The 14,382-nt window shown below is 43.0% G+C and overlaps 1 protein-coding gene across 2 annotated transcripts in view; it reads right to left on the bottom strand.

The window, feature by feature from the left end:
* Window positions 1–14,382, bottom strand: part of GALNT18 (polypeptide N-acetylgalactosaminyltransferase 18) — a 330,059-nt gene that overhangs the window by 37,960 nt on the left and 277,717 nt on the right. The window contains exons 8-9 of one of the 2 annotated variants that reach the window (XM_066630399.1): window positions 14,140–14,277; window positions 10,052–10,147 (exon numbers count right to left, since the gene is read on the bottom strand). In XM_066630399.1, the coding sequence (XP_066486496.1) occupies window positions 10,052–10,147; window positions 14,140–14,277 (234 nt within the window). The remainder of the gene's footprint in view (window positions 1–10,051; window positions 10,148–14,139; window positions 14,278–14,382) is intronic. The other variant, XM_066630404.1, reaches the window with a different exon arrangement.

Below are 14,382 nucleotides of genomic sequence, written 5' to 3'. Positions count from 1 at the left end.
GCAGTTTTAGGGCCAGGTTAGATGATGTGAGAGTCATGTGAATAGTTTAAAAAAAAAAACAACAACTGAAATGTAATCCTAGGGAATATGAATTTGACTGAAGCAGTAAGGGGGGGGGTTAACCCTTTCAATGTGGACCTTTTCCCAATCAAAATTGTTCCCCATTCTCTCCTCAGAGACAAAGGAACAGTATCTTCTATCAGTAGCAAATCAGATGGGGGTGATTAAAGTAAAAGTGCCATAGTAGAAATAAGTAGCAGAAGAAGAAATTTTAAAAAAATCCCATGGGGAAGGGGTTGCACATCTCTCCACCCTGCTAGGACAGTCAGATTCACTGCTGCAAAGCTGCATCTCAGGGGCAGGGACCTGTTTGGAGACTTCCATCAACTCATCTAGTTTGGTCCTGAATCAAAATCTTTAGTTTCATCAATTTACTAATAGTTAAAAAGCAAATGTAAATTTGGGTGTTAACTTTGTTTTGGTTAGTCATCCAATCAGATGAGTACAATATTTTAGCCTGTGAATGTCAAACTCTATCAAACTCAGAGAAAATACTGACATGCCTTTTTAAATCTTTTATTCAAAGGACTGTAGCAGAGAATCATCAGGCTCAGTAGTATTTGCAGAGCAAAAGAATGTGACAATCCACTGTACTTCCTGTACTAGGGATAAGAGAGACTAGGTTTAAAATATAACCACTTTTATTGAAAATATTCAACAGAAAGGGTTAAATAAAATAGCAAAAGAACAATGCCAGTTGAGAAACTGTGAGATGCAAAGGGTTAACAGATAGGCTGTAATGGGGTAAAATTACTGCTAATGGCCAGCAGATGGAGCTCCAAATACCAATCTGCTCTCTTTTAGGAAGCTTTTGCAACCAAGTAGAAATTACAACAAAATGAACATAATTTTTCCTAAACTGTCTTGGACAAGATTTTCCTGGTTTTATTTGTCTGATTTACCTGAAAAGCAGCATCTGTCTCTTTTCACTCATTGACTAAGTGGGTGCTTCTATCCAAAGCTCTCCTTGTAAGCTCTCGGGCAGCTGAAATGAGGTCAACCCCTCTTTGAGTGGGCTTGAATGATTTAACTTTTGGTTATAATGATGTCACTGGTTTACCGTAGTATCTGTCTCCTCTCCCTTGGAGGACAACCAGAAGAAACATGAGCCAATCAGCAGGTTCACTCCTGCCTCTGGAGGGAATCCTGACACAAATGAAAGAAAATTGGCTCCCCTACCCTAATGGCTTTTGGTGTTTTGCAAAACAAAAGGGGTACTTGCTTGCCTGTAGATGTTCATAAGAACAGCCCCACTGGATCAGACCATAGGCCCATCTAGTCCAGCTTCCTGTATCTCACAGCAGCCCACCAAATGCCCTAGGGAGCACACCAGATAACAAGAGACCTGCATCCTGGTGCCCTCCCTTGCATCTGGCATTCTAATACATAGCCCATTTCTAAAATCAGGAGGTTGCACATACACATCATGGCTTGTAACCCGTAATGGATTTTCCTCCAGAAATTTGCCCAATCCCCTTCTAAGGCATCCAGGCCAGATGCCGTCACCACATTCTGCGGCAAGGAGTTCCACAGACCAACCACATGCTGAGTAAAGAAATATTTTCTTTTGTCTGTCCTAACCCTCCCAACACTCAATTTTAGTGGATGTCCCCTGTTTCTGGTGTTATGTGAGAGTGTAAAGAGCATCTCTCTATCCACTTAATCCTTCCTGTGCATGATTTTGTATGTCTCAATCATGTCCCCCCTCAGACGCCTCTTTTCTAGGCTGAAGAGGCCCAAACGCTGTAACCTTTCCTCATAAGGAAGGTGCCCCAGCCCAGTAGTCATCTTAGTCATTCTCTTTTGCACCTTTTCCATTTCCACTATGTCCTTTTTGAGATGTGGCAACCAGAACTGGACGCAATACTCTAGGTGTGGCCTTACCATTGATTTGTACAACGGCATTATAATATTAGCCGTTTTGTTCTCAATACCTTTTCTAATGATCCCAAGCATAGAATTGGCCTTCTTCACTGCTGCCACACATTGAATCAACACTTTCATTGACCTGTCCACCACCACCCCAAGATCTCTCTCCTGATCTGTCACAGACAGCTAAGAACCCATTAGCCTATATCTAAAGTTTTGATTTTTTGCCGCTACGTGCATGACTTTACACTTACTTACATTGAAACGCATCTGCCATTTTGCTGCCCATTCTGCCAATTTGGAGAGATCCTTCTGGAGCTCTTCACAATTACTTCTGGTCTTCACCACTCAGAAAAGTTTGGTGTCATCTGCAAACTTAGCCACCTCACTGCTCAACCCTGTCTCCAGGTTATTTATGAAGAGGTTGAAAAGCACTGGTCCCAGGACAGATCCTTGGGGCACACTGCTTTTCACTTTTCTCCATTGTGAAAATTGCCCATTCACACCCACTCTTTGTTTCCTGATCTTCAACCAGGTCTCAATCCAGGAGAGGACCTGTCCTCTAATTCCCTGACTGTGGAGTTTTTTCAGTAGCCTTTGGTGAGGGACCTTGTCGAACGCCTTCACGGGTTCTCCTGCATCCACATGCCTGCTGACCTTTTCAAAGAATTCTATAAGGTTCGTGAGGCAAGACTTACCCTTACAGAAGCCATGCTGATTCTCCCTCAGCAAGGCTTGTTCGTCTATGTGTTCGTCTATATTCCTGGTAGCTGAATGCACAGAAACTGCTGGTGAGTTAAACTTGCCCAAAACATGGTGAAAAATACACAGGAAAGAAATAGGGAACTCCAGGGACTCACAGGGATTCATCACAAAGAAACATTAAAGAGCAGACAGCACCCAACACAGTTTGCCCCCAGAGAAGGAAGACTTCAGAGCACATGTTTGCTCCTCATGTTGTTCTTCAAGCAGCTTACAGCTAAAGCCAGGCTTAAGAAAATAAACAGCTTTGTACAGCTTCTCAAACACTTGCTTCATTGCAGACAGTGTAATGAGGGAACATACGATGCAAGAACTCAATCAAAACACAACTTTGAAAATCCATCAGCAAACATACTCTGCGGGCTGTATGTATACTTTCCACGAGTATGGGGGACCTCTCTGATACCACATGAGGAGGCTGCCATGAAATGAAGCTGTATAGCTCAGTCAAATATTTTGTCACTCTTTCTGAAACCACCGAAGGCCCAATCCTATCCAACTTTCCAGCACCAGGGCAGCTGCACAGAAGCCTTGAGGAGGCTACAGAAGCCCCACTGGCATGCTGCACCGGCACTGGAAAATTGGACAGGATTGTGCCCCTAGATTTACTAAAAGTACATTTTGAAAAGAATTTCCACCCCCTCCAACTGAAGTTGACAGCCTGTGTCCAAGGAGGGCATTTTCTTCTCAAGCATCTTGCTGAAGTATCAGCTTGGATAACCAACTGCATCAACCTGGTCGACTTGATTAGCTACTCATGCACTGAAACCGCTAAAGAGCTCAGGAAACAAAGACTGGTTTGGTGCAGCAGAGTTCCTTTATTGCTCCTAGCAGTTCTCAGTGACAACATTTTGCTCAGCAGAATTCATTTGGTCCTAACGTAAATGTCACTGTCATATCTGTATCAGACTGAGCTGAAGGTCAGAGTTGACAATACATCAATGATGGTTCATTTCTTATATCGCTGCTCCACTTCTTTTGTTTTTTTTTAATGCCCTTAAAGAGATCCCACTATTCTTTTTTAAAACAGCAAAAATGAAAAAAAAATCTACATTAAAACTCAAAGATCAGGATCACCCTTAGGCAGGTCAGGACACCACAGTACTAACAGTACTCTCTGATGACTTCAGTAAAATCAATTGCAATACACAGGGATTAACTTGGTCTACTGTCTGCACACAACGATCCTGAATGCTGAAAACCACACAAACAAGCCCAACTGAAGCCACTGAGACTTGACTGATTCATATAAAAGTTTCAAAAGGAATACATTTTTCATTCTCTAAACAAAATATGCCACTGGTCATAGTAACTGGCCTTGTCAGGATTCACAGGGCCACACTATACTGGTGGATAGAATTTGAAGCAAGCACTTGAGGATGCAACACTAACAGCCCAATCCTAACCTGTGTGGGAACAGCAGGTCGGCTGGCCTGTGCTCTATCAGTGCAGGATTGATGGTGGAGGGAGTGCAACTCGGAGTAAGGGGACAAGTCCCCTTACCCTGATTAATGCCACAGACACCTCAGTAGAGCTCTTGGATCTGTGCCTGCTAAATTGCTGGCACAAATCCGAAAAGCCTGGTGTAATGCCTGGCTGCTCTGTATGGGGGCTAGAGTCTGGCAGAAGTGCAGGAAACTGGTCTCACCCTCCTCCTGGGCCTGGAGCGCCCACCAATCTGCCCGTTGCCCACCTTTCCCTACCCTGAAACACCCATGTTCCGCCATTCCCCCCCTCCCCAAACTCCTGTGTCAGTCTCCCCAGGCCAGTGCAAACTTACATTGTACCGGTTTGGATCCAGCAGGAGCAGGCTGGTGCATGTCCTTCTGCTGGCACAGCCTGTTCCTGAGTCATCGCAGAAGTGCCTTATGGCACTTTTGTGACACTCCTGGGCTGGCGCAAAGGGCTGGCCGAAGATCATGTCTGGATTGTACTCAAAGATGCACACAACTTTTGTCCAAACCAAATCAAAAGTTGAATTTCACAATAATACAGTGACAAACGTCATTATGGGAAATAAAATATACCTCTGAAGCGATGCAGTCTCAGTGACTACATTGGAACAAATCAAGCCACCAACTGAAAATCAGTATCCTAAGCAATCTACCTTCTCCTACAGATTATAGTCTGGTATCTTTTTGAGTTCTCACTTGCACTTCCTCAAAATCCCAGATAATTAAAAATTCACAATAAAATTCTAGATACTTGCAGTCCAACCTGCATCACAAGGAATTAAAATAGCTACTTGGGTCACAGTCACAGGCAGACAATTTAATATTTGGGTCATAGAGCATGACCCAATGTAAAGACACCACAATTACGTAAAGTGTTCATCTGCCTTCTTTATATTCTTCCAAAATTCCTGGCCTTTGAGCTATACATCTTTTTCTGAAAAGCACCTTTTATCAGCTCCATGATTTAAAGAGCAGTTGTATTTAACCTGCTGTTATTCAGTACTGTATATTTTTTAAAGTACAGCATGAAAGTGAAAAATAAGAGATGGAGCCAATAGCTAATGAATAAATATAAAATGAGACACAAAATACTTGCAATGTGTTTGAAATCAGCTTTGATCTGCCCAGCCCTAAGCCACAGATTTAGTGCAAGACGAGCGATTCCAACTTATAAAGAATATATAATGCCATGGCAAAACCTTGTGTCACATCCCTGTGTCTTGCAATACAGTGAGGGGTGGTGCTTTTACTGACTCCTCATCAGGGACCATTGTGCCCCAAGGTTCTTCTGACTCCCCAGTCCATGTCTGTGGCCTCCAAGGTTACAGGCCACAGTCATATTAGGTGGGGATCTAGTGGGACTCAGGAATGAACCTAGGTCTCCGTGTTTTAATCTGTGGGTTGTGACCCACTTGGTGGATCATGACTCGATTTCTGGTGGATCACGATAGGCTGGCGGCTGCCATCTTGTAATATGGCAAGTAGTCTGGGCAGCACCATCTTGGAAGCTGGCAAACCTGGGCACTGCCATTTTGAAAGTCAGGCCCTAAGCCCTAAACACTCAACCTGGTATTGCATGAGTGAAATGGGAGTGAATTAAGCAAGTTGTGCAATATGCAGGAGTATGTGCAGTAAATTAAGAAAGGTGCATCTGTTGATCTTGCGCAAGGAATGGTCCCTGAAATGCAAGGCAAAAATCTTTCCTGGGTTCTCTTTCGTAGCCTTGCTGGTGTGTGCACAAGACACAGTTTTGTCAGCCTGCCTTGAGATTGATGCTGTAGGTAGCCCTTGCTTGTTAGTGTGGCTCTGATAAACTGGTTGCAAGTACTTTCATTTTTCTGGGTTTCCAGCTCATGAAATTGTGGCTTACTGTGGCTCTGATAAGCTGCTGACATTCTTCCAAGCTGACCTTTGTATAATACCAGCTCTGATACCTCTTCATGAATGACCTGGAGATAGGGTGAGCAGTGAGGTGGCAAAGTTTGCAGATGACACCAAACTTTTCAGAGTGGTGAAGACCAGACATGATTGTGAGGAGCTCTAGAAGGATCTCTCCAAATTGGCAGAATGGGCAGCAAAATGGCAGATGCATTTCAATGTAATTAAGTGTAAAGTCATGCATATTGGGGCAAAAAATCAAAACTTCACATATAGGCTAATGGGTTCTGAGCTGTCTGTGACAGATCAGGAGAGAGATCTTGGGGTGGTGGTGGACAGGTTAATGAAAGTGTCGACTCAGTGTGCGAAGGCAGTAAAGAAGGCCAATTCTATGCTTGGGATCATTAGAAAAGGTATTGAAAACAAAACGGCTAATATTATAATGCCGTTGTACAAATCGATGGTAAGGTCACACCTGGAGTATTGTGTCCAGTTCCAGTCGCCACATCTCAAAAAGGATATAGTGGAAATGGAAAAGGTGCAAAAGAGAGCAACTAAGATGATTACTGGGCTGGGGCACCTTCCTTATGAGGAAAGGCTACAGCGTTTGGGCCTCTTCAGCCTAGAAAAGAGACGCCTGAGGAGGAACATGATTGAGACATACAAAATTATGCATGGGAAGGATAAAGTGGATAGAGAGATGCTCTTTACACTCACATAACACCAGAACCAGGGGACATCCACTAAAATTGAGTGTTGGGAGGGTTAGGACAGACAAAAGAAAATATTTCTTTACTCAGCATGTGGTTGGTCTGTGGAACTCCTTGCCGCAGGATGTGATGATGGCACAGATTGTCATTCTAAAAAGTGGGTCCTGTGCTAAAACATTTGAGAACCACTGATCTAGGCTATACATAACTCTTGCCATTCCAGCATCAGCAGAGTACTCTGGAGTTTAGAACATAAGAACATAAGAACAGCCCCACTGGATCAGGCCATAGGCCCATCTAGTCCAGCTTCCTGTATCTCACAGCGGCCCACCAAATGCCCCAGGGAGCACACCAGATAACAAGAGACCTCATCCTGGTGCCCTCCCTTGCATCTGGCATTCTGACATAACCCTTTTGTGTCAGAATGTGTGTAGAGCAGTGGTTCTCACACATTTAGTACCAGGACCCACTTTTTAGAATGAGAATCTGTCAGGACCCACTGGAAGTGATGTCATGAATGGAAGTGACATCAGCAAAATGGAAAATTTTTTAACAATCTAGGCTTCAATCCTACCACACTTACCCAGGAGTAAATCCTATTGTCTATTACTGTTAAAAGAATATATATAGTAACTTGATAAGAGTACAGGTCTATAAAATTTCCCCAAATGCAATCTCATACCATGGTAGTATCAAGTCTAATATATTAAAAATAAAATATTGAAATGAATGGGCACCAACCAGAAATTGGCCTGCGACCCACAGTTTGGGAAACACTGTAGAGGAATTAAGGCATTCTGGTCTCTCACTGCATTTATCTATATAACTTTCACATATCCCAATCTGAAGATCCATCAACACAATCCTATCATTTAAAGAACTTCAGACATATCAAAAGGCAGTAAAGGGAGTTCTTTAGCAGTGCATGGCTATCTCCTACCTCACAGCATGCTTCTCATTCACATTGCACTTGCTTTCAAAATAGTTCCGTCAAATGCAAAATGATGCTAATTGAAGGAGGCTTTCTTTTTCTTTTCTTTTCTTTTTTTGCACTGAACTATAATTAAAATTTTCCAATCTGAATTCGCAACAGTGTATTTCCACCATCATTACTGAAGATGAATGATACATCAAAACAGAGTTACAGAATATTCCCAGAAGGTGAAGTATAATGACTCTCAGTAACTTGTGAATTACACAGGAGGAAGTTCGTTATTTGGGAAATATTGAGGGTTAGTTTTTTAAATTCCTGCAGGCAAATGCTATTTACCAGTATAATGACTGGGGAGGGAGGAAGTCTGTGCAGTGTTTTCAAGCAGGACAGAAAGGGCTTTTAGACATTTTCCACATCATCATTCACAATTTACTCAAGTGTATTCCCACCACTGTGATTAACATTCAGGGCTGCCAGGAAGACAACCCTAGCCCTTTCAGAGGTGAAAATTCAAGACACCCATCTTCCCAGGGCCTCAGTATAAAGGAGGGTCATCTGGTTTACCTCCTTTTGGTTTACATGTGTTCATACCTTAGCAAATGCTATGCTCCCCCTTTGTACTGCAATCTGGACATTCATGTCAAGGAACTGACACAGCTACACAGAAAATACAAAAGCCTATGAAAATAAAGTGCGACAAAACCTTTAAATAAAAGACTTGCACAAGAGTATAAGCATTCCCTCTAGTACCATTGCAGGTATCAAGAAAATGCTCTCTCATATCTATCACGATGGTTATGAAATACTTTCCAATACATTGCTGAATCATACCAATGTAATTTCATCATGGTATATATTACATTATAATCTAAAAATACTTTAACCACAAAGCAGTCAGCACTACTCAACAAGGATGCTCTGGTAGTGCGCTATACAACGTAACTTCACTGATATTAAAGTGCTACTCACTGCACTACCAGGGATGCTGGTGGGAAGGTTAGTGCCTCCCTGCCCACTGGAGCAGATAAATCAGTGGCAGTGAGTAGGGAAGGGTGGAATGGGTGGGGAGGGGACAAAACTGGGCAGGAAGGGGTGTAATGTGGGATGGGGAGGCTTTGGGGGTTGATCTGGCAGCAGTAGTGCATGCCAAATCCTATCCCCCTTTCTTGCATCTGCGACACCTCCTCTCCTCAGACTCACGCTAGTGATTCAGGTCTGAGACCCAATGTGGGTTGGGAGGCTTGCAGAGGTGTAAGGGATTTAAATCCCCTTTCACCACAGAAGCATCCCAATCTGCCCCTCCCCGCATCACTCACTGCACCAAGCGAGCTCTATCAGCACACTTTAAAAGGCTAGCCCATGTTCCCTATTGCCTTCGTTATGCATTTTTTTTTACTAAAAGCTCCATTTTCAAACCTCTGTGAGAACACAAGCAACCAAAAACTTGCCTTTGGCCTCACTACTAAAGCTTCTATTCAATTCAATAGATCCTATGCAGGAGTTCTCAATGGGATGAGCAGTATGCTGTGAAGACACTGCTGTTTCCATGATAGTGGCCCAGCAGCCATGTTCATGTGACCACAGCTCAGATTGGATCTTGGGATTTTACCAGCTCTGTGGAAACAAGATGAGTGTAGTGGCCTTTAGGATCCCACAAAAGGTTCTGACTCCTTATCCACCTTGTGCCCTCTTCACTGTCTTCTTGAATAAGGTACACCATAAGACTGGCACCACCACTGGGACCTCTGGACCTGGTCCTGATCCTAAGCAATACTCCTGCGATTAATAATAGTATTGGGCTGCAAGACCTTTATGATTAGTTTTGGAACTTGCTATTTTTGGAAGGGAACTCAACATTCCTTTTCTTTAGTATGCATTGGTAAAGATTTCTTGAAAGACAGGGTGTCCACTTTAAAAAATGGCCTTAAGGACTCTACAAATGCTAATTCTTTTTAGGAAGGGGGGAATGAAATTCAGGAATATAGCAGTAAAGCAGTGCAAGACAGAAAACAAATGTCCTTGAATACTTATTGTTACAGTCACATTTGGGATCCAATTATTTAAAAAAAAAATCTATAATAAAGGTCTGTGCAACAACTCTTACTAAACAAAGCCCTATATCATTGCGAGTGTGTGTTTCAATTGTGCACGTGTGTATATTTCAATTGAATAAATGAGGCTCCTTGACAAGGCACTAATTAATACACTAGTGATTTGCGACATCATGGCACAAATAACATTCCCATTTTATATTCAATATTTAATAAACAGCCTAAGGAGGTTCTGTAATTGGGGGAAAAAACCTGCTGATAGTTCCACTATGGGTCTTCTCATGCAGCCTACCAAGAGCTGGAGCACGATACAAGATCATTAGTCTCACTAACCTGTGGTGTCATTCCATGGCAGATATACATGATTGGAATATTTTCTGTGTCTGGCCCCTGATCAAGGCACAAATCACTTTTTAAAGAATTCTGCAGCTAGAGAAAACAAAGGTAAAGGAGTCAGAAAAAGAGAACAAAGTAACATTAAAATAAGAAAAGGCAGATCTGATCACAGCTATGGCTTTGCAATAAAATTTTAATTACTTATCAGAAGCAAAAATACTTAACTGTTTACAATTAATGCATATTGCAATATTCCAGGATCATGAATCATGTATAAAAAGTACAAATACCTTTTATATTTAGCCCCCAAATCCTTTTATGTATGGAGACCTTTGCTACAGATTTCAATATCACAGGTGAATTTAGGATTGCCTGTCATACACTTAAAGCACTTGTACAGAGCTTTTGCAGCGTGCAGAGGGCTTCACATATCTTATCCAACTGTAATTATCCTTGGAACAACCCTGTAAGGCAGGCATTATTATTCTCACATTGCAGCTAGGGAGCTGAGGCAGTGGCAACTTATCTAACACCATCTGGTGAGTTCAGGGCAGAGGTGAGATACCAACTAAGAATGCCCTGATCTGTAGCTCAGTCTCTTACGGCTCATCCTATTAGCAGCTTGAATGGCAAAGCATGTGCTCTGCTGGCGCAAGCTGTCACAAATATGTCGTAAAGCACGTTGTGACGGCATGCTAGTTAGTAGCGCTAGTGGGAAGGCTGAAGCTTTCCCATTGGCGTGCAAAGCAACACCTGCCGGAGGAGTAGGTAGCCCCCCCCCAGAGGATCATGCATGGGTGGGGGGAAGATGGGAGGGCAGGCAGGGGGTGGAACGGGACAGGGAAACAATGGAGATGGGGATGGGTGAATTGGGCCTGGGGAGCGGAATTGACGGTGATAGTGCATATTGCGTTCCATCCCTCTTCCTGGACCTGATCTGGCAACATAGATCAATACAAACACCAATTTTGCTGGTGCAGGTCTGAGTTGACCCAGATAAATGAGTCAAATGCCCTCTTGCCCTGACAAGACCTCCCACCTGCTAAATTCCCCCATGGGATACAGCACCACAGTCTGTGCTGGCACCACTGCATGGGCACGGGGGAATTTAGTTAGGATTGGGCTGCCCACCACAACACTACACAGCTCTGTCGTATGACTGCACTATTTCTGTTTGGCCTCTTCTTGGGCAAAATTTGTCTTCACAAGGAACTAGGGCCTTCCGAGATTCAAAAATTGTTCAGGATCTTTAATAAAATTATTCAGAGGACCTCAGTTTCTCAGAAAACATGGAGGTCAGACTGAAATCTCAGCCCTGAATCTCCTCTTCCCCCTGAAAAGAATAGAGCTGCATTGGCCAATAGTAATTACAGCCTAAGGATCAATTTCCCAACACTATTCTGACAAATCTCATGGACAGGCCACATAAATTGGTCTTGCAAAAGCATACACAGAGTATGACAAAAATACAGTTGGATGCTGAGATGAAGAGTTCTGTTTACTCAGATCTTTACTGTGTCAAGTCAATTTCATGTCTTGCCCAACAAGTACATTTTAGTTTTTCTACTTGGCTTCAGAAAAGCAGGAAGAAACCTGGCACTGTTGATACCTTCACAGGGCTGATCTATACCTTTAATTTATGCCTGCCAAAGAAATGTTGGATTAATCCAACAAGTGTGTGTGACAGAAATCTCAGTTACTCCACTGGTATGCTCTTTTTTTAATTATTATTTACATCTATGGTCAGTGATGCCTTTGGTATAATTTCTGGCAATAAATACTTCCCATTAAGGGGAACCTCCTCAGCTTTTATGAAATTTTAGGTGAACTGTAGATCTGATGCTTTAAAAAGGAACTATTTTGTCAAACACAGAGAGTGCAATCCTAACTCACTTTCCAGCATCAACATAAGGACAATGCAGCTCCTAGGTAAGGAAACAAGCATTCCCTTACTTTGAGGAGGCCTCTGTGAGTGCCCCCCAACTGCAGGATGCGGCACACGTCCCATTGGTACAGCTATGCCACTGCTGGAAAGTGGGTTAGGATTTGGGCCAGAATTATTGTTGCCAGTAGCTACATCAGTTTGCTGTCCCAAACACTTGCGCTTAGAAATCACATTAAAAGCAGTCACCTAATTCTGAGTAAACACATGTCACCACCAACCAAACCTCAACCTGTGGAGGAATGAGCAACAGGGCATTGGGTGGGACACCTCTCTTTCTACTTTGACAAAATGCTCTTCCTCTAGCCTACCTGATTGCAGAGCAAAGCGTGGTCATCTATTAACTATGCCTGCTTAAGTCTTAGAAGCAGCATAGGTAGTTCCCCCCCCCCCCCGAAAAAAACAACTCATGTTTCAAAGCATAGGAAGTCCCTCTCTCTATAAAGATCATGTTTTGAGATAGCTCTTGATGGTGTAACCATCAGGAGTATGTCATGACACAGCAAACTCTTCCACATTGTGAACAGCAAGCCTCATCTTCAACACTCTGCAAATTTAATTGCTCCCCTTCTCACATTTGTTATACCTTTCCCTCTACTGCACTTTCTTCCCCTTCACTCTCAGAACTACTCTCCTTCTTAAGAGCTGTTTTTCAAGAAGCTTCCTGAAACTATGCCAGAAGGAGCTTAAAGAGACAGTTCCAGTTTAAAAAAAAGAAGGTACCGTGAAATCTAGGCTGAATGTGTTTCTGTAATGAAAAGGGTGACCAGGGAAGGATAGTGGCAGTGTTTTATATTTCAATTTTTTTATCTTTCTCCAAGGACCCTCCAAACTATTATTGCTCCTGGACTTGTTCATGGCCCTGACATTGAGATACTGCAGAACTGCACACAGTTTACTGTCCTTGTGCTTGTTTCTCATTCCTTAGATTTTTGCTCGCCTCTAGTTACGCTGAACTGGCTGTGTTCTCTCTAGTATAAGAGAAGGTCCTATGCGGTTACATCCAACCACACACAGCATACAATAGTGTTGCAATGGCTTGCACATGTACAAAAGCTTATTCTTCTGCACACTCTAAGTGCCTGAACAAATAAAAGGGGCCAGGCAGAATAGAAATTTATCTACATATACAACTGGATGCAACTCATGAATACATTTACTTATAGTGCAATCCTGTGCACATCCACCCTGAGATAAGTCCTACAGCAGTGATTCCCAAACTCCTACAAGGGAAAGCAGGGGCAGGGCCAAGGTAGGTGCAGGGGCAGGGCTAAGGCAGTGATACATTCCCCAGGACTGTGGTGTTGTGGAGAATTGAAGGGTTTTTTTTCCTAAATTTTACCAGCACCCACTTCTGGTTTTGGATCATGAACATGGAAGTGGGTTCTGAACACTTTAAAAAAAAAGTTTCCAAGGTTTTTGGGAGCCCTGCAAAGGCATCTGCAGGGCTTCCCACACAACCCCTACCCTGGAGCTGGTAGGAAAACCCCACTTCTGTTCCCTACAGCAGCATGATCCTTGGGATTGCATCACTGCCTTCCCCGTCCCCTATAGGCCAGTGCTTCCCAGGCTGGTGGGTTGTGACTAAGTTCTGTCCTCAGACTGCCCTACTGATTTCAGTGTGATTGACTCCCAGTTAAATACACATAGGATTGTAGTCCCAGGTTTGCAAACAAATCCACAGAAGTTACTTATTCATGAGAATATTTACTAGCCTGCTTACCCACACATATCTATAGTGGTCATTTGTGGCCTAAAAGGGGGATAAAGAGATATCTTTTATAATACTGCCCTGCATTCTTGTTTGGAGGAGATTTCTCCTTTGCCCCAAGAGGCAGACTAAGGGGCAATTTACAAGCTTGCGTTCACTGACATGGACCATATTCACTGCCTTTCCAGGATGCAGTCTCTCAGACATTTTTACACCAAATGTACCAAAATGTACTACAAGGGGAATAGAGATGGTGCAATGGAGAACACAAGCTGACGTACAATAACACCACCACTCTTTGTATACAATCCATCACCCAATCAGTAACAACTCAGTGTTTGTCGCAAGGTTTTTATCGGAATTAAACAGCAGAAATTGCTTCCCATTGCTACCCTCTTACGAACGATCAAGGTAAATAAACCAGACTCTCACCACTCCATAGGCAACGGTGTCTGAGTACATTCTCATTTCTGGGTATACGCTGACAAGATACCACCTGAAGGTCTTGCACTGCAGCTTTTTCCTCAAGGCCTTCCTCTCGGAAATATCACCAATGTCAATTCCAGAATCCTGTGCACATGGGTCAGAAGACATGTCAGAGATATCAAAGCCATCCTTCTGGCTCTCTGGAGGTTTGCTTTATAGTTCTTTGCACTGCTTTGTACAGTTCAGTAA

This window comes from Tiliqua scincoides, chromosome 1 (genome assembly GCF_035046505.1).
Source record: "Tiliqua scincoides isolate rTilSci1 chromosome 1, rTilSci1.hap2, whole genome shotgun sequence".
In the NCBI taxonomy this organism is placed as follows: Eukaryota; Metazoa; Chordata; class Lepidosauria; order Squamata; family Scincidae; genus Tiliqua; species Tiliqua scincoides.
Note: the sequence above shows the minus strand (reverse complement) of the source record. Positions and strands in the feature narration are given on the sequence as shown.